The following is a 23,550-nucleotide window of genomic DNA, read 5'->3' as shown; positions in this document are numbered from 1 at the left end:
ACCTACCCCTGTATGCTCTGTAGGTATAGCAGGTTCACTTGTCACTGTAGCTGCTGGGCTCACACATTCTCCATCCAGGGCACACACAACTATGGGAGAGTTGTAGGGGGAAGTCCCATCTCCCTCCCCCTTTTATTCCCATATGCTATCACTGCAGGGTGGGGTTACAGACACACTGTCCCATTCTGTCCTACCCTCTCTAACAGGTCAGAGGGTACTCTGGTCTCTACTCCAGTTGTGCCATTCACTCCTACTTGCATATGCAATGCTTTTTCAGAGCCTGACTGACACATGCCTGTCGTCTGTTCTACTTGCCTACTGCATAACTGAGCCTGACCTCACTCACTAAGGGGTAGATTTAACAAAGGTCGTGTGGACATGATTCGCTGTAGCGAATCATGTCTGCTCGACCTCGCTAAATGCGGACAGCATACGCCGTTGGTATTTAACATTGCACAAGCATTTCTGGTGAAATGCTTGTGCAATGCCGCCCCCTGCTCACTGGCGGCCATTCGGCCGCTAGCAGCGGCCGTCAATCATCCTGATCAGATCGGGATGATTTCAGTCTGCCACTTTACAACCGCTGCTTCTTAACATCTGTTTCAGGCGGACTTGAAGTGATGGGGCTCCAAAGCAGCATCTGCTGCTTAATAAATTGATCCTAAGAGTGCATTTTACCTCAGAGTGAACTAGAGACAAAGCCTCTTCTCCTGCCCCCTGTTCACCACACTCAGCTGGCACACCACACTAAGGCACCAGATATGTAACATTGGCCACTTTACCCCACTCAACACATCCTACCTTTTCCTGGGGTATAGCAATCCCAGCTACCAGTGTCCTTTCACTAGGTCCTGGCACTGCACATTCAATACCTTCCCCCCCCCTCTTAGGCATGCAATACTAGTTCAAGCACAGTAGGGTCTGCCCTCTCACATTTCCACACAATACATCAGGCACCACACTCTCACATCATTCAGGAACCTCCAGGGCATCCTTCTCTCTCTGCCCCTACTATCACTCCTAAGCAGGGGTAAACCAAGCTCTCCCATCACTTCATTTACTCTAGGACCTAGCGCTTGGCACGCATTGTAATCATCAATGGCCGTATATCCCTTTTCACTGGAACAAGACATTACTGGTTCAAGCTCAGGTAAATTTGCATTAACCCTAGGCATGTTCAATAGAATCAATATTGCCACAATAATTTACAATACATCCCCCCTCTCTATAACAAGACATTACTGGTTTAAACACAGACAGCGCTTCATTTACCCTCAGCTCCCCCTACCAGCAACCATGTTTAAGGGAAGTATTCTGAATATGATAATGAAAGACAGCACCTATTTTCCTTCTGGGGCACGGGAAGAGGGTTAGCCAGACCCCAATGTATATCCAAAAAAAAGTATTTTTCCAGCCACCAGTTAAACTTTAAAAAGACCTTTATTCATTTCTTACAGGGTCCATCATATCAACAACGTTTCAAACCTATGCCAGGTTCTTAAAGACATGATTAAGAACCTGGCATAGGTTTGAAACGTTGTTGATATGATGGACCCTGTAAGAAATGAATAAAGGTCTTTTTAAAGTTTAACTGGTGGCTGGAAAAATACTTTTTTTTTAAGGGAAGTATTCTCCATCCTTTGGTAGGATACCTCCGGCCCTGGTGCAGTTAGAGAGTTTTCCATCCCCAGCCTCCCCTCCTGGTCCCCCAAAGTCTTACACAGTACCTCAGTTGGTGCTGGGCCCTCTGTTGACTCTTCCAGGTTGCAGGTGTTGTCTTCTGGGACATACTGTCAAAGCATCCGGCCCAAATCATCCCACAGTGAAACATCAACAGGGATATTCCGCAAACCTTTTCCCACACCCAGTCAAGGTATACTTGTGCCACAGGCACAGTCCTCCCTGGTATAATGTTCTCGAGCTTTACCATTCCTGGACTCACCAAGGTAACCGAAGCTCCACTATCCCAGAGTCCTGTTGCGACCCGGTTACCCACAGATACCCTCTATAGATTATCTCTCTGCTTCTGCCTTGTGAACCCACCCACAAACAAAACAGTTGTGTTTTCCTCTCTGCATCGGGTAGCGGTGGTGCTGATCATTGGTGGCATGGGAGGGTTAGGAGGGAGGCGGGTGGACAGCCCATCACTGAAGGGGGGCGGGAACACTACAGCACTACAGAAGAAATGTATGCTAAGAGCAGCAGGGAGGGGGGAGGAAGGAGAAGGATGTACAGGGGGATCCTAGAGTGGAGGGGGGGGGGAATAAAGGCTAGGGAAAGGATCTTGGAGGGGGACATTTTGGCCCGTGTACACCGGCTTTAACACTAGTGTGTGTGTGTGTGTATGTGTATATATATATATATATATATATATATATATATATACACACACACACACACTTGAAAGTAATGTATCACAATATTGCACAGTCACTTAGAAACCCAGACATAGTCTGTAATCCTTCATCTAAAGTCCCTTAATGAGCATCACGGAAAAAAACAATTGCATTGAAAGTATTGCAAATCCCAGTAAGTGTAGAAATTGCTAAACAGAGAGTTTCTCACACTGAACCCACGCTACCTGGCTCACTTGGTTATGCGTATATCAAACGCACACTTTCTCCGGCGGGGGTGGAGCCCTTAAAGTAACCTGTGCCCAAAACAGCCTATGGCTGTGCCCACTTACCGCTCTTCTAGTGCCTTCTCAGTAGCTGTCCTTTAGGGCTCTCTCCTGCTTCAGCATGCAAACAATGCTGCCGCTAGTAGCGGCGTCCAATTCTCTTGGGGGGGTGTCCAAACATCTGATCGGTCTGGGCCAATTTCTGTAGTCCTGCTCTGGAGCTAATCTTCAAATGTGTAGAGAGAAGGGAGCTCGCAATTCCTTCTCTCTATAAATTTGAAGGGATTTGCAATACTTTTAATGCAATTCTTTTTGTCCATGATGCTCATTAAGGGACTTTCGAGGAAGGATTACAGGCTATGAGGCCTACTTATCAAGCCGTCAACTTTCTTGCATTCAACGGCACCAATACACTTGCCTGACATTGCCTAACATCGCAGCCGCGGACCTGAATACGCTCTCCATATTTAACAAAAAAGCTGTCAAAAAGCCGCGCACCAAGTACGGGGCGATGAGCAGCGGACTGTTGTTAACTAAACAGTCATCGATCTCGCTGCTATTCAGCTTTTTCACAGCTTTATTTATACCCTGTCACTAAACACCGCCACTATACTAAAATGTTTAATCCCTATCCCGCCGCTCCCGGAGCCCACCGCAACTAATAAATGTATTAACCCCTAAACCCCTGGCCTCCCACATCACTACCACTTACTAAACCTATTAACTCCTAAACCGCCAGCCCCCCACAACGCCATAAACTAAATTAACCTATTAACCCCTAAACCGAACAACCACTTAACTTTACATTAAATATTAACTCATCCCTATCTTATAATAATTTTAAACTTAACTTTAGAATTAAATAATCTATCCTGTTATACTACAATTACATTAAGCTACAAATTAAATCTATTATATAGTTAAAAACCTAACCCTACTCAAATAATTTAAATCTACTATTAAAAATTGGAAAGTTACCAAAAACTAACAACTAAGTTACACAAAATAGCAAACACTAAGTTAAACAAAATAACAAACACTGTTACAAAAAAACCCCCACTAAGTTACACAAAATAAAAAATAAATTATCAAATATTTAAACTAATTACACCCAATCTAAGAGCCCTATGAAAATAAAAAAGCCCCCCCAAAATAAAAAAACCCTAGCCTACAATAAACTATCAATGGCCCTTAAAAGGACCTTTTGCGGGGCATTACCCCAAAGAAATCATCTCTTTTACCTGTAAAAACAAATACAAACACCCCCCCAACAGTAAAACCCAGCACCCACACAACCAACCCCCCAAATAAAAACCTAATCTAAAAAACCTAAGCTCTCCATTGCCCTGAAAAGGGCATTTGTATGGGCATTGCCCTTAAAAGGGCATTTAGCTCTTTTTCCTTGCCCAAAACCTAATCTAAAATTAATGAGTATAATGTAGGTGGCAGCGGTGTAGGGGGCGGCAGATTAGGGGTGTTTAGACTCGGGGTATATGTTAGGGTGTTAGGTGTAAACATTACTTTTATTCTCCCATAGGAATCAATGGGATATCGGGCAGCATCGAACATAAGCTTTCGCTGCTTTCAGACTCCCATTAATTCCTATGGCATCCGCGGCCTTCAGGGTGGCGGATTGAAAAGCAGGTACGCTGGACCGGATTAGTGGCGAGCGTACCTGTTAGCAGTTTGATAACTTGCAAAAGTCGTCAGATAGTGCCGAATTTGCATTCGGAACATCTGTAATGACGTTGGCATCGATCTGTGTCGGACTGAGACCGGCAGATCGTATGTTACGTCACGGATTTCAACTTTTGCTGGTCTGTAGGCTTTGATAAATAAGGGGAATCAGACTCTCCACAATTACGCTGCAGAATTCCAGTGTATTTGCGGTTGACGGCTTGATAAATAGGCCTCTATGTCTGGGTTTCTAAGTGACTGTGCAATATTGTGATGCATTTCTTTCAATTGATTTATTATTGTGTTTCCTGGCAACACATTTTTGCAACTTTGCACAAAGAGAGCTCTTTAACATGGAGGGATCCAATATTGACTTTTATTCTCTGCTACCTGTGACAGAAAGAGGCAATGTTAACTTGGATATGGAAAGAGTTTTTTCAACAGATATCTCCACTTATTGTTTGGGAGAACTTTTTGATGAGATGGAAAAACTACTAATCAAAGAACGCAAACTCCAATTTTTATATGGACATTCGAGAAATATGTTAAGATGCAAATTGTCCCAAGAGGTCTCAGGGTGAATAAATTCAGCACAAAATCCAACAAGAAGTGGAGACAGAGACCAGATACTAGGCAGAAGAGAAATGTTTTGGGTTTTTAGACTCCAGACATGGGTGCCAAGGGGGCTCAACTCAGAGTATGATTTGATAAATTATTGGAAATAACTACCACATAAGCAGAATGCTTCTGAAGTTTTGATCATATTCTGTTTTGGCCCAGGGCACCTATTGTCATCTTATTTCATTTATATATTTTTTTATACAAAAGATGACTGTCACCTTTTGATTACAACTTTTTGACCTGATAATTTGAATTATATATGCTTTCATCAAAACCATTTTTTGTACTTGCTATAGAAAGGGGTATTCGGATATACTATATGTGTTATACACTTCAATGCACAATACGAACTAATGTATGAAAAAGTATGTAAATGTGTATGTGTGTGCATTTTGAGAGGAGTATGTATTTACTACTGTATATCATGACTTTATGCCTGCCCTAGGAAGATGGTTAAGCCTATTTCCATCAGTATATTTACAATACCCCTACACCCCATATACTGTCATCTTATATTATTTTTTTATTTTACTTCTTACTTTATTTGACATACAAGATAATTGTCATTTTTGAGTACAATTATTGACTAGATTATGTAATATGAGTTTACAGCAAGGCCTAATTCTGCAGTTTCTTTCATGTAAGTGGCAAGAGTTCATGAGCTAGTGACGTATGGGATATACATTCCTACCAGGAGGGGCCAAAGTTTCCCAAACCTCAAAATTCCTATAAATACACCTCCTACATCACTCATACCTGAGTGTTACAAACTTTGCCTCCTTGTGGATGTGGTGAAGCAAGATGTGCTTGATTTTCTTCTGTGATAGGCGCTTCTAAGCATATTGAAGCCCAGTTCCTCTCAGAGTACAGTGTTTGTCTGAGAGATGTGATGTTCTGTTTGGAAATCTCTTGACAAAGTCTGCTTAGAAGGCAGATGAAACGCGTAGAGTTAAAGCGTTTTAAGCTAAAAGATTTCAAAAGGATCTGCATACATTACTGGCCCTGGAAGTAACCAGCTGTTTAAACCTGCAAAGATTTGACTTTTGAAAGACTTACAGTGGATCCTGAGCTGCCAGTGAAGCTGTTTATGGCCAGGATATCTCTGATGTGCCTGTTTTTACCTGCAATCTTGTAAGTGCAATATAGCACACTGTGTTTTAATAAATTTTGTTTTACTTCCTTGAATCTGGGTTGCGCTTGTGTTTTTTCCCCCAGAGGTAGTATTGCCTGTTGATTTCATGGTTTCACCTATGGGAAATCTATTCTAAGGCTTTCTGTAATCGGTCGCAGGGATTCATCTGCTGCCTCCCTTTACAGATCGACATTGTACTCCTCTACCATTACTTCTGGTGATATGTTTCAGTACTGGTTTGGCTGTCTGATATATGTGGATGGGTGTCTTTAAGAAACTCTCAGCTATGTTTGGCACTTTCTTTAAAAGTTTTAATTGTATATTGTATATATTTGCCATGAGTCAGGTCTGTGTATTTCCCTTTTGCAGTCTAACAGTTTCAGCATGGAAATTATGTTTATGGGTGTTTTTTAGACTTACCTGGGGTTCCCAGTTAGTTGCGACTTGGAGTCTGTTTCTTTCAAAATTTTCGTGGGCTTAGGCTCGCGATGACGCAAAATGTTACTTTTTATTGCGACATTTTTGGTGCAATTTTTTTTTTGTTGTGACACGAGTAGCGTCATTTCTTGCGACTTTCTTGTTGTGAGGTTTTTTGCCGCAAAGTCACATCTGTTATGACGCGAGTCGCATCTTTTCACTCATTTGCACCAAAAAGTTTTTTCTGCATTTGCGCCATTCTTGGCGCCAAAATTTGTTATATTAAGTCTCTTCCTCTTTTGCTCTCTGCTCTCATTTGTTTCTTAGAGGGCTGCGTTGCTTGCTTTTGATTATTACCTTATTTTTAAAAGCATTTTTTCCCATTCCTGAAACTGCTACTTTGAGGAAATTGGATATTTTGTTTAAATGTTATTTTTTATTTTTTGTTACATTTTGCAAGATGTCTCAGACTGATCCTGCCTCTGTTACTGTAGGAACTAAGCTGTCTGAACACAATTCTACCAAAGCTATGTGTGTATGTTGTAAATTAGCTGAACTTCTTCAGCTCAAATATGTGACACTTGTTACGAAAAATTATTACATGCTGATAATGTTTCTATAAGTACAAATACTTCTACTGTTAAACCTTCAAAGTCTAATGTACATGATATTTCTGTAGATATAAAAGATCATATTGCTGCAGCCATAGAGAAGGCTATGACTGCTATTCCGTCTTGAAATAAACGTAAAAGGTCTCTCTTAAACTCTCATAAATCTGATGAAGCTTGTATTGATCAACAGCATACTGAAGTATCTTCTGCTGATGAGGATTTCTCTGGCTCAGAGTATCCTACTTCAGAGACTGAAATTGATAAATCAACTTTTCTTTTTAAGATTAAATATAGTCGTTCTTTATTAAAGTAAGTATTGTTTACTTTGGGTGTTGAGGAATCTAGTCGTCCTGATAACAAGAATAGTAAACATTTGAATTCTGTTTTTAAAACTTCTGATGTTACTCCTGAAGTTTTTCCTATTCCAGATGCTATCTCTAATATGTTTACTAAGGAATGGTCTAAACTTGGTACTTCTTTTAACCCTTCTAGTTTTAAAAAGCTTTATACTTTACCTGTGGCTAATTTAGAGTTTTGGAGAAAAGTCCCTAAGGTTGATGGGGCTATTTCTACTCGGGCCAAACATACTACTATTCCTATGGAAGATAGTACTTCCTTTAAGAATCCTTTAGATATCCTATTCAGTCACATTCAGTTTTTTCCAACCAAGATTTAGGGCTTACAGTCACCTAGTTCTGCTTATTTAATGGTAGGAGTCTGGATCACTACATGGCAGGAAATAGTTCTGCCATCTAGTGCTCTTGCAAATGGAATATATTGTTGCAAAACTGCTGCCATATAGTGCCCCAGAGATGTGCATGCTTCTGAGCTTATACTGAACTCTCCATACTCAAAATTAAAAGACTCTAGTAGACCTTGTTGTAACAAATTCTAGACATTCTTGTTTAGTTGTTTGATACAATGATTTTATCAAATGCTGGCATTATTTTTCCTCTATATATAACCTCAATAGCATTTGTGAGCTGGAGAGCTGATAAATATTTCTTCCTTACTGTTGCAATATATTAACTATTTTTTTTCTAATGCCATCTATTTCATTCTTCGTATTCAAGCGAGATATGCACATTCTTATTTCAGACTGTTCCTGTTTGGGAAAACAAGCCATGTGGTTCTGCTCGCAGTCTTGTAAGGAGAATTGGATCCCACCTCCCATTAAAGCCCTGTCCAAGAGCATGTTTTGAGGTAAGAAATTGCTTAGCTCCTTTCCCTAATAGTAGTTTCAAATAATTTTCCATATCTATATATGGTGCATATGTACAGTCATGTGATAAAGAAAGTACACCCTCTTTGAATTCTATGGTTTATGTGTCAGGACATAATAACAATCATCTGGTCCTTAGCAGGTTTTAAAATTAGGTAAATACAACCGCAGATGAACAACAACACATGACATATTACACTGTGTCATGATTTATTTAACACAAATAAAGCCAACATGGAGAAGCCAGGTGTGGAAGAACTATGTACACCCTTACTGCTTTCATAGGAATAAAGAGGCTAAGTAGCAGCCAGGTGCTGCTAATCAAATGCCCTTGATTAATTGATCATCAGCAAGTGTGACCAACTTTATAAGAGCCAAGGTGTTAGCAGATTGCTGGTCTGGAGCATTCAGGTGTGTGTTAACAAAATGCCAAGGAGGAAAGACATCAGCAATGATCTTAGAGAAGCAATTGTTGCTGCCCATTAATCTGGGAAGGGTTATAAGGCAATTTCTTAACAATTTTAAAGTTGATCATTCCCAGCAAAGTTACCCCAAGGTCAGACCGTGCAATGCTCAGAGAAATTGCAAAAGACTCAATTTACATCTCAGACTCTACAGGCTTCAGTTAGCATGTTAAATGTTAAAGTTCATGACCGTACAATTAGAAAAAGACTGAACAAGTATGGTCTGTATTAAAGGGTTGCCAGGAGAAAGCCTGTTCCCTCTAAAAAGAACATGGCAACATGGCTTAGGTTTGCAAAGTTGCATCTGAACAAGTCACAAGATTTCTGGAACATTGTCCTTTGGACAGATAAGACCAAAGTGGAGATGCTTGCTATAAAGCAAAGCGCAACATTTGGCAAAAACAAAACACAGCATATCAGCACAAACACCTCATACCTACTGTCAAGCACGGTGGTGGAGGGGTGATGATTTGGGCTTGTATTGCAGCTACAGGACCTGGGTACTTTGCAGTTATTTAGTCGACCATGAACTCCTCTGTATACCAAAGTATTCCAGTGTCAAATGTGAGGCCATTTGTCCGACAGCTAAAGCTTGGCCGAAATTGGGTCATGCAACAGGACAATGATCCCAAGCACACCAGCAAATCTATAACAGAATGGCTGAAAAAAGAATCAATGATGTGGCGGGACCTTAAAAGAGTTGTGCATGAACTGACGCAATGTTGTAAAGAAGAGTGGGCCAAAATTCCTCCACGACGATGTGGACAAAATGATTATTATGTCCTGATATGTAAAACCATAGAATTCAAAGAGGGTGTACTTTCTTTTTCACATGCCTGTATTTAAAGGCACACATTTTTTGTGCATTTCCCAACTATTTACAGCATTTTCAAAGCAGAGAGATATACATTAAATATTTCTAATAAAAATTATAGTACCTACCAGCGTTCTCCACAGAAAATTTGGTCATATTATCATCAAGGTGCAATATTATAACATTTTCTAGTATTTATACGTTATTTAAGCTAGGACTTGAGAAATTTGTTTAAAATTTAAGAGCCAGGCCAAAAAGTTTGGAGCAGAATTTTTTCAGATGCAAATGGGATAATGCACAGTAGGGCTGTGTAATTAATCGCATAATGCAATTAATCACGATATGAGGCTATGCAATATCTAAATCGCATGAGGCTGCAATTTTTTATAAAAACAAAAAAAAAAGAAAAAAACGTCTTTTTTAACGTCACATCAGTCACACAAGTGCTTTAGTCCAACAACACTGATCACTACTCAGTGACACAACAATTAACGTTTGTTGCTCCAGTCCTAAAGTGTGCACAAGCAAAGAAAGTGCTCTTTTCTCTGGTCTATTAACTCTGCAGTGTTTTAAACAGTTAAATGCATTTTTGAATCTAAAATGTATGTTTAAAAAAATGTTTTAATAAAATCGCAATCACAGCCCTAATGCACAGTTTTATTTATATATATATATATATATATATATATATATATATATATATATATATATATATATATATATAAACACACAGAGAAAGTCCAGCACTCACTTACAAGCTCTCAGCTAAGATTTAAAATAAAAAATGGAAAGGTTAGTTACCGCATCTGGCCAAATGGGACAAGCCCAGGTACCACGTCAAGGTCCTTTCCAATACCTGGGACCCTAAAACAGCCACACAATACAAGCTCTCAAATCCAAACAAACTGGAAACAAGGGAAGGATGCACAGGCTTATGTAATCACCCGAGACATATACAAAACACGGGAGGGGACTGCACTCTCATACCGGACTGGGTACACATCCCATGACCCTGTAACATGCTCAGCCCTGGGTGCTCACCGGCACTCACAGGAAGCTGTGCTGTCCCCAGAGTCACAGGTCTGGGTGCAAGAACCATAGGAAAAATTACAAAACAAATTAATACAACACACAGAGAAAGTCCAGCACTCACTTACAAGCTCTCAGCTAAGATTTGTTTTGTAATTTTCCCTATGGTTCTTGCACCCAGACCTGTCTGGGGTTAACTGCCTGTGACTCTGGGGACAGCACAGCTTCCTGTGAGTGCCGGTGAGCACCCAGGGCTGAGCATGTTACAGGGTCATGGGTCATGGATGACTCCAACTCATATTGCTTTTCTTTTCAAGAACATTTATTATCAACGTTTCGGCCCCAACTTGGGCCTTTGTCAAAATAGCATACAGACAGAATGTGCAAACATTTATACCTTACAAATTAACTATACCATGCCCACATACCAGGTGCAACCTAGGTGCAATTTGTCTCAGGTGCATCCAATCTCTGCCATCTAGTGGAAACAATATGTGCTGCAAAAAACTGTTTTGCCTCATCAGGTAAATTTCCTGTATTTGATTTCTTCATTTTTCTTGCTGGAAGAGATAAAATGTAATGAGACTAAGTTCAAAGTATAATACACAAAACTTATATACATCACTATTTACATTAAACAACCATCATGTACATGCCAATACTGATGTTAAGATATGGTTAAACATTAAGAAAGAGTACTACTATCTACATTTCAAAGAAAGCAAGACAATGAAAAATATGTATTCAAGCCCCTAGGGTATACTGTGTCAAGCTCAGACATCCACTTAGCCTCTCTTTGTAATATGATCCTCTTCCTATCACCCCCTCTCTTCAGTGGTGGGATATGATCTATTGGACAGCATCTCAGGCTTGACACAGGGTGCCCACGGTCAAGGAAGTGTTTTGCAACAGGCTGGTCAGATTCACCCTTCTCTATAGCTAGTCTGATGCTGGACCTGTGCACAGTAATCTTTTCTTTGAGCATACACTCGGTCTTTCCAATGTAAACATCCCCACACTGGCATTTGATAAGATAAACCACGTATTTTGATTCACAGTTAAGAGCATATTTAATGCGATATCTCCTTCCTGTATGGCTGTGTGTGAATGAGTCAACCAAAATAAGGTTGTCACACAGCCATAGCATTTGTAAACACCCGGTTTTCTCTGTAAAAAATGTTGTTTAGGTGATTCATATTTTTCAGTGGAGTCAGCCTGCACTAGAATATCCCTAATAGACCTTCCTCTCTTAGAAGAAAATATAGGAATTTCCTTAGCAAGGGATGAAAGCCTATTATCACTCTGGAGAACCCCCCAGTTATCACAGATGGCTTTGCGTACTTTCCAGCTGTCAGTAGTATAGTCAGTGACAAAAAATAGTCTATCACTGTCCTGTCTCTTAACCATAGTTCTCTGTCTGTAATACTTGTTCTTTACTCTCAATAAGAATCTTGTCTGGGGGGTTCTCCAGAGTGATAATAGGCTTTCCTCCCTTGTTAAGGAAATTCCTATATTTTCTTATAAGAGAGGAAGGACTATTAGGGATATTCTAGTACAGGCTGACCCCACTGAAAATATATGAATCACGTAAACAGCATTTTTTACAGAGAAAGCCAGGAGTCTGTAAGTATGTGTGAGAGAGCGTGTGTATATTAGTGTAGGTGTGTGTGAGTGAGAGAGAGAGAGAGAGTTTGTGTGTCGGTGAGTTTGGGTTTATAAGTGTGAGAGTATAGAAGAAAGGAGGAGAGTTTAAAAGAGAGGAGGGAAGTGTGTGAGAGAGGAGGATGTGTAAAAGACACATTAGGAGAATGTGTGAGAGATGGATAAGTGAGTAAGAGAGAGAGGAGGAGCGAAAGACAGGGCAGGAAGATTGTGTGAGAGAGGGGGGAGTGTAAGAGCGGGGGGGGGGGGTAGAGTGTAAGAGAGAGAAGGGAGAGTGTGAGGGAAAGAAAAAGAGGGAGTTTGTGTGAGAGAGGGAGATATAGACGATAGATAATTTAATTATTTAAATTTTGCCATTCCACACAATTCCAAGTTTACTGAATAAGAATACATTGCCTGTAAAAATGCTATCCCCCCAGATTTTTTTTTATTCCGACTCCCATGTTTTTGCGGCTTCATTATACTGGCTGCGCGAAACAAGCCTAGTAGGCTTTATTAATATTATGGTCTCTGCTCCACTACATGATAGAGCTCCACGGGAGAACGGCACTCAAAGTTTCAGCTACTACCTTGGATCTTTGAATCACGTACCTGTGGGAAGCTCTATCATTACAAGGCTACATTTGTGTGTGACTTACATCTATATACCCGTGTAGAGCTCTGGTATTGTAGGGGAGACCCTACCTTAATAGAGCCTAACTATTGTTGTTTAATGTGCAGCCTACTTTATCTAGCTGTTGTCTTCCAGAGAAGCCATAGCTGATGTTGCTGTCATGCACTTTTTTTAAAAATGTATTACTGTATGTACCATTTAATTTGTTATGGTTTAAAATAAAAACAAAATTTAAATTACTACATAAGAAGGTGTTTTGCAATGGCTAAACATATGTAAAGATAGGTTGGGGTAGTGGGCGTGGCCGGGTCAGTTGGTGGGTGGGATCAGAAGTGGCGAATAACATTTTGCCCTGGCTAGTAGCTTAGTACTGGAAATTTTGAGCCCTGATATATATATATATATATATATATATATATATATATATATATATATATATATATATATATATATATATATATATATATACTTTAATAAGCGTGACGTTTCGGGGACACACTCCCCTTCCTCAGACAAAGAACAAACTACAAGTGACTGGACATATAAAGCCAAACAAACCCCTCCCAGTGAAAATTGCGCCAAAACAGTTACCATGGTGATCCTCAACAACATTCTAGTCATGTGATGAGTGTTACTCATGCAAATTAATTACTGCTGTTAAACAAACTATACAATATCCACACTCAAACATATTGAAAATCATATTAGAAATCATACTAAGCATTACATCAAAACACATGTGAACAAGCTTATATTACAGAGCAGCTAGATAGATAGATAGATAGATATATCCCTAAAATATATTCATTAATAACTTCATCATAATGTAACATTGCTTTAATCACACATGGGTGGCCAAGCGCGACATCTTTCCAGCTGCATACGAGTAGCTACAGCAGGTAGAGTGCAAAAAATTAAAACTTATGTAATTTTATGGGAAATTGGCAATTGAAGAATTTTAAAGAATAAAAACAAAATCAAATATTATTTAGACATATCCCAATATGGCTGCTGCACCAGGTGACCGATTTTCATGAGTAATTGTGAATCTAGGTCACAACATTATATTATACAGAAAATTTCACAGCTTCAACATACTGTATGTGGTCACATTTTCAAAATTTTGGCTTAAACCAAGATGGCTGCCAGAGCATGTAACATATAGCCTCCATATTACACATAATAGTGCTCACCATATATGTCAATAAACATGGCATAATTGAAGCATTTTTGTGAAACTGTTTTTGTTTTATGGTTAATTGAAAAAATTAGTTTTTAAACAATTCAAAATGGCTGCCAAACCACATAAGAAATAAACTTCTATTGAGCAGATCTAGATGATGACATAACTCTATAAACAAAATTTCATGTCTGTCTCATAAGCGGATTCGTAGAAAATAAGATTTTTTGTTTTTTTTAACTTCTTAACGACCAGTCCCGTACCCTGTACAATGCTGGACATTAAGCCCTTAAGGCGTCTCTCTGCCACAATCTCGCTAAAGTAGCACGATTGCGCTATTTCTGCATGCCCCACGAGAGTTGCAGAGATGTGGCAGCAGTGGTGCCGATCGTTGGTGGAGTGGGAGGATAAGGAGGGAGGCAGCCCATTGCTGGAGGGGGGGTGGGAGGGGCGGGAATGGGTGGGACCGCTACACTACAGGAAGAAAAAAAACCCTGAAAGCGGCAGAGAGGGGGAAGGTGGGAAATCGATCTGGGAGGGGGGTAAATGAGGTGCGGGGGCGCTACACTACAGGAAAAAAAAAATATTTTTTAATTTTATTAAATAAATTGTCAAATTTTGGAAATCTGGGTACTTGCAGACAGCTGCCAGTACCTAAAATGGCTGTAATTAGTTAGAGGGGGGGGAGGGTAAGAGAGCTTTTTGGGAGGGATCAGGGAGGTGGGAAGGTAAGGGGGTAATCCTACACTAAGGACATTAATAATAATACAAAAAAAACTGCATACTGCCAGACTGTCTGTCAGTACTTAAAATGGAGGATCATTGGGGGGTGGGGGAGGGAAGAGAGCTTTTTGAGAAGGACCAGGGGGTGGGAAGTGTCAGGTGGGAAGCTGATCTTACACCAAATTAACCCCTGCACCCCTGGGAATAATAAATGTGTGATGCGCAGCTGCAAGTAGCGGCCTTCTAATTACCAAAAATGGCAATGCCATATATGTCTGCTATTTCTGAACAAAGGGGATCCCAGAGAAGCTTTTACAACCATTTGTGCCATGATTGCATAAGCTGTTTGTAAATTTCAGTGAGAAACCTAAAGTTTGTGAAAAAGTAATCAATTTTTTTTTATTTGATCGCATTTGGCGGTGAAATGGCGGCATGAAATATACCAAAATAGGCCTAGATCAATACTTTGGGTTATCTACTAAAAAAAATAAAAAATAGTTTTGATAGGTAAATAAAAATAAAACAAGGCTCTGTTTCTGTTTAAATGGATAGATGGCAAAAATGCTAAAAATGCTTTGGTCTTTTGGTGAAGTTTTAGTCTGAAATGTTTTCAGAGGTTAATATGCATATGAAATAAAATTACTGTGTAATATATGGCTTTCAGATTGTACATACTAAAGCTCACCATAAACCTCTACAATTTGCTGAAGTTTCAAGAAAATTTGTTAATGTTTGATTTCAAGATGGCGGCCACACTGCACAAACTTTGACTTCAATATTGCCTTTGCAGGTCATGTGTAGGTGTAATCATGTGCCTACTACACTGTAACATAACTGGATAGTGTAAAAATAGTGCAAAAGCTGCACACATTTACTTAACGATAAAAAGGTTAATGGTTTGCAGCAGCCATGCTGATTTTGAAAAAGAAATCACGGTTTAAACAGCTGTGGTAGATAACCTTGCCACATATGCTAAATTTCTCCTCATTTCACTTAGTGGCTTAAGATCGTTGAAGATATTTGCACAATTCAATTTGGCGGTCACATCATCTCTTAAACAATCATAAATCTAAGTCACAGCAGCAGTTAACAAAGCAAATTTCACATTCAGTTAAAGATTTTCAAATGTTTGTTGAAGTTACTTGCAAAAAGCAACATGGCTGCCAGACCATGTGATATGTCTTCATTGTTGCATGAGAAGTAGCACAGCATTAGTCTGTACCAGCATACCTGTTTGCTAGAGTTTTAACATATGTAGTTTAAGGGATATGAAACCCAGGTTTTTTTTCTTTCATGATTCAGATAGAGCACTGGTTTTCAAACCTGTTCTCAGGTCTTCCTAACAGGCCAGATGTTGAAGATATGTGAACTAGAGCACAGGTAAAATAATCAGATGATTAGTAAACATGGTTATTTTACCTTCTCTCACCATCGCAAACCAATGCTGAGAGGGGCACAGTGTGTCCCTCTCTGCATCAGTGATCCTCTGCCCTGCTATTTCTCGTGGGGCATGCAGAAATAGCCCGGTGTTGCCGTTGTTCGCAAGATCGCTGCAGAAAGAGCTCAGGACAGCAGCGCCGTACAGGGATAAACAACCAGCCTCATCCTTATGGGTTAAGAAATGTTCTCTTATTTTTGCAGGCTCTTCCAAGTGGTTCAGATCTATTCTTAACTGACACACCTATGGTCCCTACACTAGCTGATATAAAATGGATTGCTGCCGATGATGATGAAACATATGCAAGAGTCAGGTATTGCTTTTTATTACTTTCCAACAACAAATATGAGTGAAGATTAAACTTTTGTGATTTGTATACAGTGGTCAAAATTCCAATTTACTTTTGTTTCCTGAGGCAGGCTCAGGAGCTTAATTGTTTACTTGGAATTTGCATCTGATATGAGGTACTATTTTTCTAAAATATGTCTTCTTAATGGGGTTGTTAGAGACATGTTTCTGTTTTATATTGGAATAATTAAATTATTCTCATTAAATGGATGCTTTAATGTTAAATTTGTCAATGGCCTTTTATACCAGTTGCAGACAGAGTATTACATTTATAGGAAATTATACATTTGGGTTTATTTTTGTATTTGTAAAACTTAGTTTTGCTCATTGAAACGGCAACCCATTGTTTTCATGAACATACTCATTCAAATTGTCTGAATCTGCAGTAAGGGCAGACCTCTTATGACTTTCACTGTATACACAGAAAGACCAATACATTGGTAATGACATTTTCAAAACCAGCTATTGCAATTGCAAGACTATATACAACTATTTTTGCAATTTCCTATACATTTAATGCTGGGTTTTTATAACAAGTATTTTGGAACATTTAAAAGGGAATTTTTTACAGTACACTGTCCCTTAAATTTAATACTTTTTCTTTCATGTAATTAGCAAGAGTCCATGAGCTAGTGACGTATGGGATATACATTCCTACCAGGAGGGGCAAAGTTTCCCAAACCTCAAAATGCCTATAAATACACCCCTCACCACACCCACAAATCAGTTTTACAAACTTTGCCTCCTATGGAGGTGGTGAAGTAAGTTTGTGCTAGATTCTACGTTGATATGCGCTCCGCAGCAGGTTGGAGCCCGGTTTTCCTCTCGGCGTGCAGTGAATGTCAGAGGGATGTGAGGAGAGTATTGCCTATTTGAATTCAATGATCTCCTTCTACGGGGTCTATTTCATAGGTTCTCTATTATCGGTCGTAGAGATTCATCTCTTACCTCCCTTTTCAGATCGACGATATACTCTTATTTATATACCATTACCTCTGCTGATTTTCGTTTCAGTACTGGTTTGGCTTTCTACAACATGTAGATGAGTGTCCTGGGGTAAGTAAGTCTTATTTTCTGTGACACTCTAAGCTATGGTTGGGCACTTTTTTATAAAGTTCTAAATATATGTATTCAAACATTTATTTGCCTTGACAGTCAGTTTCATATTTGGGATAATGCATATGAATAAATCATTTTTTTTTTTTATTTTTTTTTTCCTTACCTTAAAATTTGACTTTTTCCCTGTGGGCTGTTAGGCTCGCGGGGGCTGAAAATGCTTCATTTTATTGCGTCATTCTTGGCGCGGACTTTTTTGGTGCAAAATTTTTTTTTTCTGTTTCCAGTGTCATACGTGTCGCCGGAAGTTGCGTCATTTTTGACGTTCTTTTGCGCCAAAAGTGTCGGCGTTCCGGATGTGGCGTCCTTTTTGGCGCCAAAAGCATTTAGGCGCCAAATAATGTGGGCGTCATTTTTGGCGCTAAAAAAATATGGGCGTCACTATTGTCTCCACATTATTTAAGTCTCATTATTTTTTTCTTCTGGTTGCTAGAAGCTTGTTCACTGGCATTTTTTCCCATTCCTGAAACTGTCATTTAAGGAATTTGATCAATTTTGCTTTATATGTTGTTTTTTCTATTACATATTGCAAGATGTCCCACGTTGAAACTGAGTCAGAAGATACTTCTGGAAAATCGCTGCCTGGTGCTGGAGCTACCAAAGCTAAGTGTATCTGCTGTAAACTTATGGTATCTGTTCCTCCAGCTGTTGTTTGTACTGTTTGTCATGACAAACTTGTTAATGCAGATAATATTTCCTTTAGTACTGTTACATTACCTGTTGCTGTTCCGTCAACATCTAATACTCAGAGTGTTCCTGATAACATAAGAGATTTTGTTTCTAAATCCATTAAGAAGGCTATGTCTGTTATTCCTCCTTCTAGTAAACGTAAAAAGTCTTTTAAAACTTCTCATTTTTCAGATGAATTTTTAAATGAACATCATCTTTCTGTTTCTGATAATGGTTCTTCTGGTTCAGAGGATTCTGTCTCAGAGGTTGATGCTGATAAATCTTCATATTTATTTAAAATGGAATTTATTCGTTCTTTACTTAAAGAAGTCCTAATTGCATTAGAAATTGAGGATTCTGGACCTCTTGATACTAAATCTAAACGTTTAGATAAGGTTTTTAAATCTCCTGTAGTTATTCCAGAAGTTTTTCCTGTCCCTGGTGCTATTTCTGAAGTAATTTCCAGGGAATGGAATAATTTGGGTAATTCATTTACTCCTTCTAAACGTTTTAAGCAGTTATATCCTGTGCCATCTGACAGATTAGAGTTTTGGGACAAAATCCCTAAGGTTGATGGGGCTGTCTCTACTCTTGCTAAGCGTACTACTATTCCTACGGCAGATGGTACTTCCTTTAAGGATCCTTTTGATAGGAAAATTGAATCCTTTCTAAGAAAAGCTTACTTGTGTTCAGGTAATCTTCTTAGACCTGCTATATCTTTAGCGGATGTTGCTGCAGCTTCAACTTTTTGGTTAGAAGCTTTAGCGCAACAAGTAACAGATCATAATTCTCATAGCATTATTATTCTTCTTCAACATGCTAATAGTTTTATTTGTGATGCCATCTTTGATATCATTAGAGTTGATGTCAGGTATATGTCTCTAGCTATTTTAGCTAGAAGAGCTTTATGGCTTAAAACTTGGAATGCTGATATGTCTTCTAAGTCTACTCTGCTTTCCCTTTCTTTCCAGGGTAATAAATTGTTTGGGTCTCAGTTGGATTCTATTATCTCAACTGTTACTGGAGGGAAAGGAACTTTTTTACCACAGGATAAAAAATCTAAAGGTAAATTTAGGTCTAATAATCGTTTTCGTTCCTTTCGTCACAACAAGGAACAAAAACCTGATCCTTCATCCTCAGGAGCGGTATCAGTTTGGAAACCATCTCCAGTCTGGAATAAATCCAAGCCTTTTAGAAAATCAAAGCCAGCTCCTAAGTCCACATGAAGGTGCGGCCCTCATTCCAGCTCAGCTGGTAGGGGGCAGATAACGTTTTTTCAAAGAAATTTGGATCAATTCCGTTCACAATCTTTGGATTCCGAACATTGTTTCAGAAGGGTACAGAATTGGCTTCAAGATAAGGCCTCTCCTGCAAAGAGATTTTTTTCTTTCCCGTGTCCCAGTAAACCCAGCGAAGGCTCAAGCATTTCTGAAATGTGTTTCAGATCTAGAGTTGGCTGGAGTAATTATGCCAGTTCCAGTTCTGGAACAGGGACTGGGGTTTTATTCAAATCTCTTCATTGTACCAAAGAAGGAGAATTCCTTCAGACCAGTTCTGGATCTAAAAATATTGAATCGTTATGTAAGGATACCAACATTCAAAATGGTAACTGTAAGGACTATCCTGCCTTTTGTTCAGCAAGGGCATTATATGTCTACAATAGATTTACAGGATGCATATCTGCATATTCCGATTCATCCAGATCACTATCAGTTTCTGAGATTCTCTTTCCTAGACAAGCATTACCAGTTTGTGGCTCTGCCATTTGGCCTAGCTACAGCTCCAAGAATTTTTACAAAGGTTCTCGGTGCCCTTCTGTCTGTAATCAGAGAACAGGGTATTGTGGTATTTCCTTATTTGGACGATATCTTGGTACTTGCTCAGTCTTCACATTTAGCAGAATCTCATACGAATCGACTTGTGTTGTTTCTTCAACATCATGGTTGGAGGATCAATTTACCAAAAAGTTCATTGATTCCTCAGACACAGGTAACCTTTTTAGGTTTCCAGATAGATTCAGTGTCCATGACTCTATCTTTGACAGACAAGAGACGTCTAAAATTGATATCAGCTTGTCGAAACCTTCAGTCTCAATCATTCCCTTCGGTAGCCTTATGCATGGAAATTCTAGGTCTTATGACTTCTGCATCGGACGCGATCCCCTTTGCTCGTTTTCACATGCGGCCTCTTCAGCTCTGTATGCTGAACCAGTGGTGCAGGGATTACACAAAGATATCTCAATTAATATCTTTAAAACCGATTGTACGACACTCTCTGACGTGGTGGACAGATCACCATCGTTTAGTTCAGGGGGCTTCTTTTGTTCTTCCGACCTGGACTGTAATTTCAACAGATGCAAGTCTTACAGGTTGGGGAGCTGTGTGGGGGTCTCTGACAGCACAAGGGGTTTGGGAATCTCAGGAGGTGAGATTACCGATCAATATTTTGGAACTCCGTGCAATTTTCAGAGCTCTTCAGTCTTGGCCTCTTCTAAAGAGAGAATCGTTCATTTGTTTTCAGACAGACAATGTCACAACTGTGGCATACATCAATCATCAAGGAGGGACTCACAGTCCTCTGGCTATGAAAGAAGTATCTCGAATTCTGGTATGGGCGGAATCCAGCTCCTGTCTAGTTTCTGCGGTTCATATCCCAGGTATAGACAATTGGGAAGCGGATTATCTCAGTCGCCAAACGTTACATCCGGGCGAATGGTCTCTTCACCCAGAGGTATTTCTTCAGATTGTTCAAATGTGGGGACTTCCAGAAATAGATCTGATGGCCTCTCATCTAAACAAGAAACTTACCAGGTATCTGTCCAGATCCAGGGATCCTCAAGCGGTAGCAGTGGATGCATTGTCACTTCCTTGGAAGTATCATCCTGCCTATATCTTTCCGCCTCTAGTTCTTCTTCCAAGAGTAATCTCCAAGATTCTGAAGGAATGCTTGTTTGTTCTGCTGGTAGCTCCAGCATGGCCTCACAGGTTTTGGTATGCGGATCTTGTCCGGATGGCCTCTTGCCAACCGTGGACTCTTCCGTTAAGGCCAGACCTTCTGTCGCAAGGTCCTTTTCTCCAACATAGGTGTGTCCGGTCCACGGCGTCATCCTTACTTGTGGGATATTCTCTTCCCCAACAGGAAATGGCAAAGAGCCCAGCAAAGCTGGTCACATGATCCCTCCTAGGCTCCGCCTACCCCAGTCATTCTCTTTGCCGTTGTACAGGCAACATCTCCACGGAGATGGCTTAGAGTTTTTTAGTGTTTAACTGTAGTTTTTCATTATTCAATCAAGAGTTTGTTATTTTCAAATAGTGCTGGTACGTACTATTTACTCAGAAACAGAAAAGAGATGAAGAATTCTGTTTGTATGAGGAAAATGATTTTAGCAACCGTAACTAAAATCCATGGCTGTTCCACACAGGACTGTTGAGAGCAATTAACTTCAGTTGGGGGAACAGTTTGCAGTCCCTTGCTGCTTGAGGTATGACACATTCTAACAAGACGATGTAATGCTGGAAGCTGTCATTTTCCCCATGGGATCCGGTAAGCCATGTTTATTACGATTGTAAATAAGGGCTTCACAAGGGCTTATTTAACCTGTAGACTTTTTCTGGGCTAAATCGATTGATTATTAACACATATTTAGCCTTGAGGAATCATTTTATCTGGGTATTTTGATATAATAATATCGGCAGGCACTGTTTTAGACACCTTATTCTTTAGGGGCTTTCCCAAAGCATAGGCAGAGTCTCATTTTCGCGCCGGTGTTGCGCACTTGTTTTTGAGAGGCATGGCATGCAGTCGCATGTGAGAGGAGCTCTGATACTTATAAAAGACTTCTGAAGGCGTCATTTGGTATCGTATTCCCCTTTGGGTTTGGTTGGGTCTCAGCAAAGCAGATACCAGGGACTGTAAAGGGGTTTAAAGCTTAAAACGGCTCCGGTTCCGTTATTTTAAGGGTTAAAGCTTCCAAAATTGGTGTGCAATATTTTCAAGGCTTTAAGACGCTGTGGTGAAAATTTGGTGAATTTTGAACAATTCCTTCATGTTTTTTCGCAATTGCAGTAATAAAGTGTGTTCAGTTTAAAATTTAAAGTGACAGTAACGGTTTTATTTTAAAACGTTTTTTGTACTTTCTGATCAAGTTTATGCCTGTTTAACATGTCTGAACTACCAGATAGACTGTGTTCTGAATGTGGGGAAGCCAGAATTCCTATTCATTTAAATAAATGTGATTTATGTGATAATGACAATGATGCCCAAGATGATTCCTCAAGTGAGGGGAGTAAGCATGGTACTGCATCATTCCCTCCTTCGTCTACACGAGTCTTGCCCACTCAGGAGGCCCCTAGTACATCTAGCGCGCCAATACTCCTTACTATGCAACAATTAACGGCTGTAATGGACAATTCTGTCAAAAACATTTTAGCCAAAATGAACCCTTGTCAGCGTAAGCGTGGCTGCTCTGTTTTAGTTACTGAAGAGCATGACGACGCTGATATTAATATCTCTGAAGGGCCCCTAACCCAATCTGAGGGGGCCAGGGAGGTTTTGTCTGAGGGAGAAATTACTGATTTAGGGAACATTTCTCAGCAGGCTGAATCTGATGTGATTACATTTAAATTTAAATTGGAACATCTCCGCATTTTGCTTAAGGAGGTATTATCCACTCTGGATGATTGTGAAAATTTAGTCATCCCAGAGAAACTATGTAAAATGGACAAGTTCCTAGAGGTGCCGGGGCTCCCAGAAGCTTTTCCTATACCCAAGCGGGTGGCGGACATTGTTAATAAAGAATGGGAAAGGCCCGGTATTCCTTTCGTCCCTCCCCCCATATTTAAAAAATTGTTTCCTATGGTCGACCCCAGAAAGGACTTATGGCAGTCAGTCCCCAAGGTCGAGGGAGCGGTTTCTACTTTAAACAAACGCACCACTATTCCCATAGAGGATAGTTGTGCTTTCAAAGATCCTATGGATAAAAAATTAGAAGGTTTGCTTAAAAAGATGTTTGTTCAGCAGGGTTACCTTCTACAACCCATTTCATGCATTGTCCCTGTCACTACTGCCGCATATTTCTGGTTTGATGAACTGCTTAAGGTGCTCGATAGTGACTCTCCTCCTTATGAGGAGATTATGGACAGAATCAATGCTCTCAAATTGGCTAATTCTTTCACTCTAGACGCCTCTTTGCAAT

General features: G+C 39.8%; 1 protein-coding gene across 1 annotated transcript in view; it reads left to right on the top strand.

The window, feature by feature from the left end:
* The window catches only part of MTFR1L (mitochondrial fission regulator 1 like), an 80,512-nt gene that overhangs the window by 2,042 nt on the left and 54,920 nt on the right, over positions 1-23,550 (top strand). Inside the window, exons 2-3 of the mRNA XM_053707206.1 lie at positions 8,177-8,281; positions 16,427-16,536. Of these exons, the coding sequence (XP_053563181.1) occupies positions 8,177-8,281; positions 16,427-16,536 (215 nt within the window). The remainder of the gene's footprint in view (positions 1-8,176; positions 8,282-16,426; positions 16,537-23,550) is intronic.

Source organism: Bombina bombina, chromosome 3 (genome assembly GCF_027579735.1).
Source record: "Bombina bombina isolate aBomBom1 chromosome 3, aBomBom1.pri, whole genome shotgun sequence".
NCBI classification, from domain to species: domain Eukaryota; kingdom Metazoa; phylum Chordata; class Amphibia; order Anura; family Bombinatoridae; genus Bombina; species Bombina bombina.
This window is presented reverse-complemented; position numbering and strand designations above follow the sequence as displayed.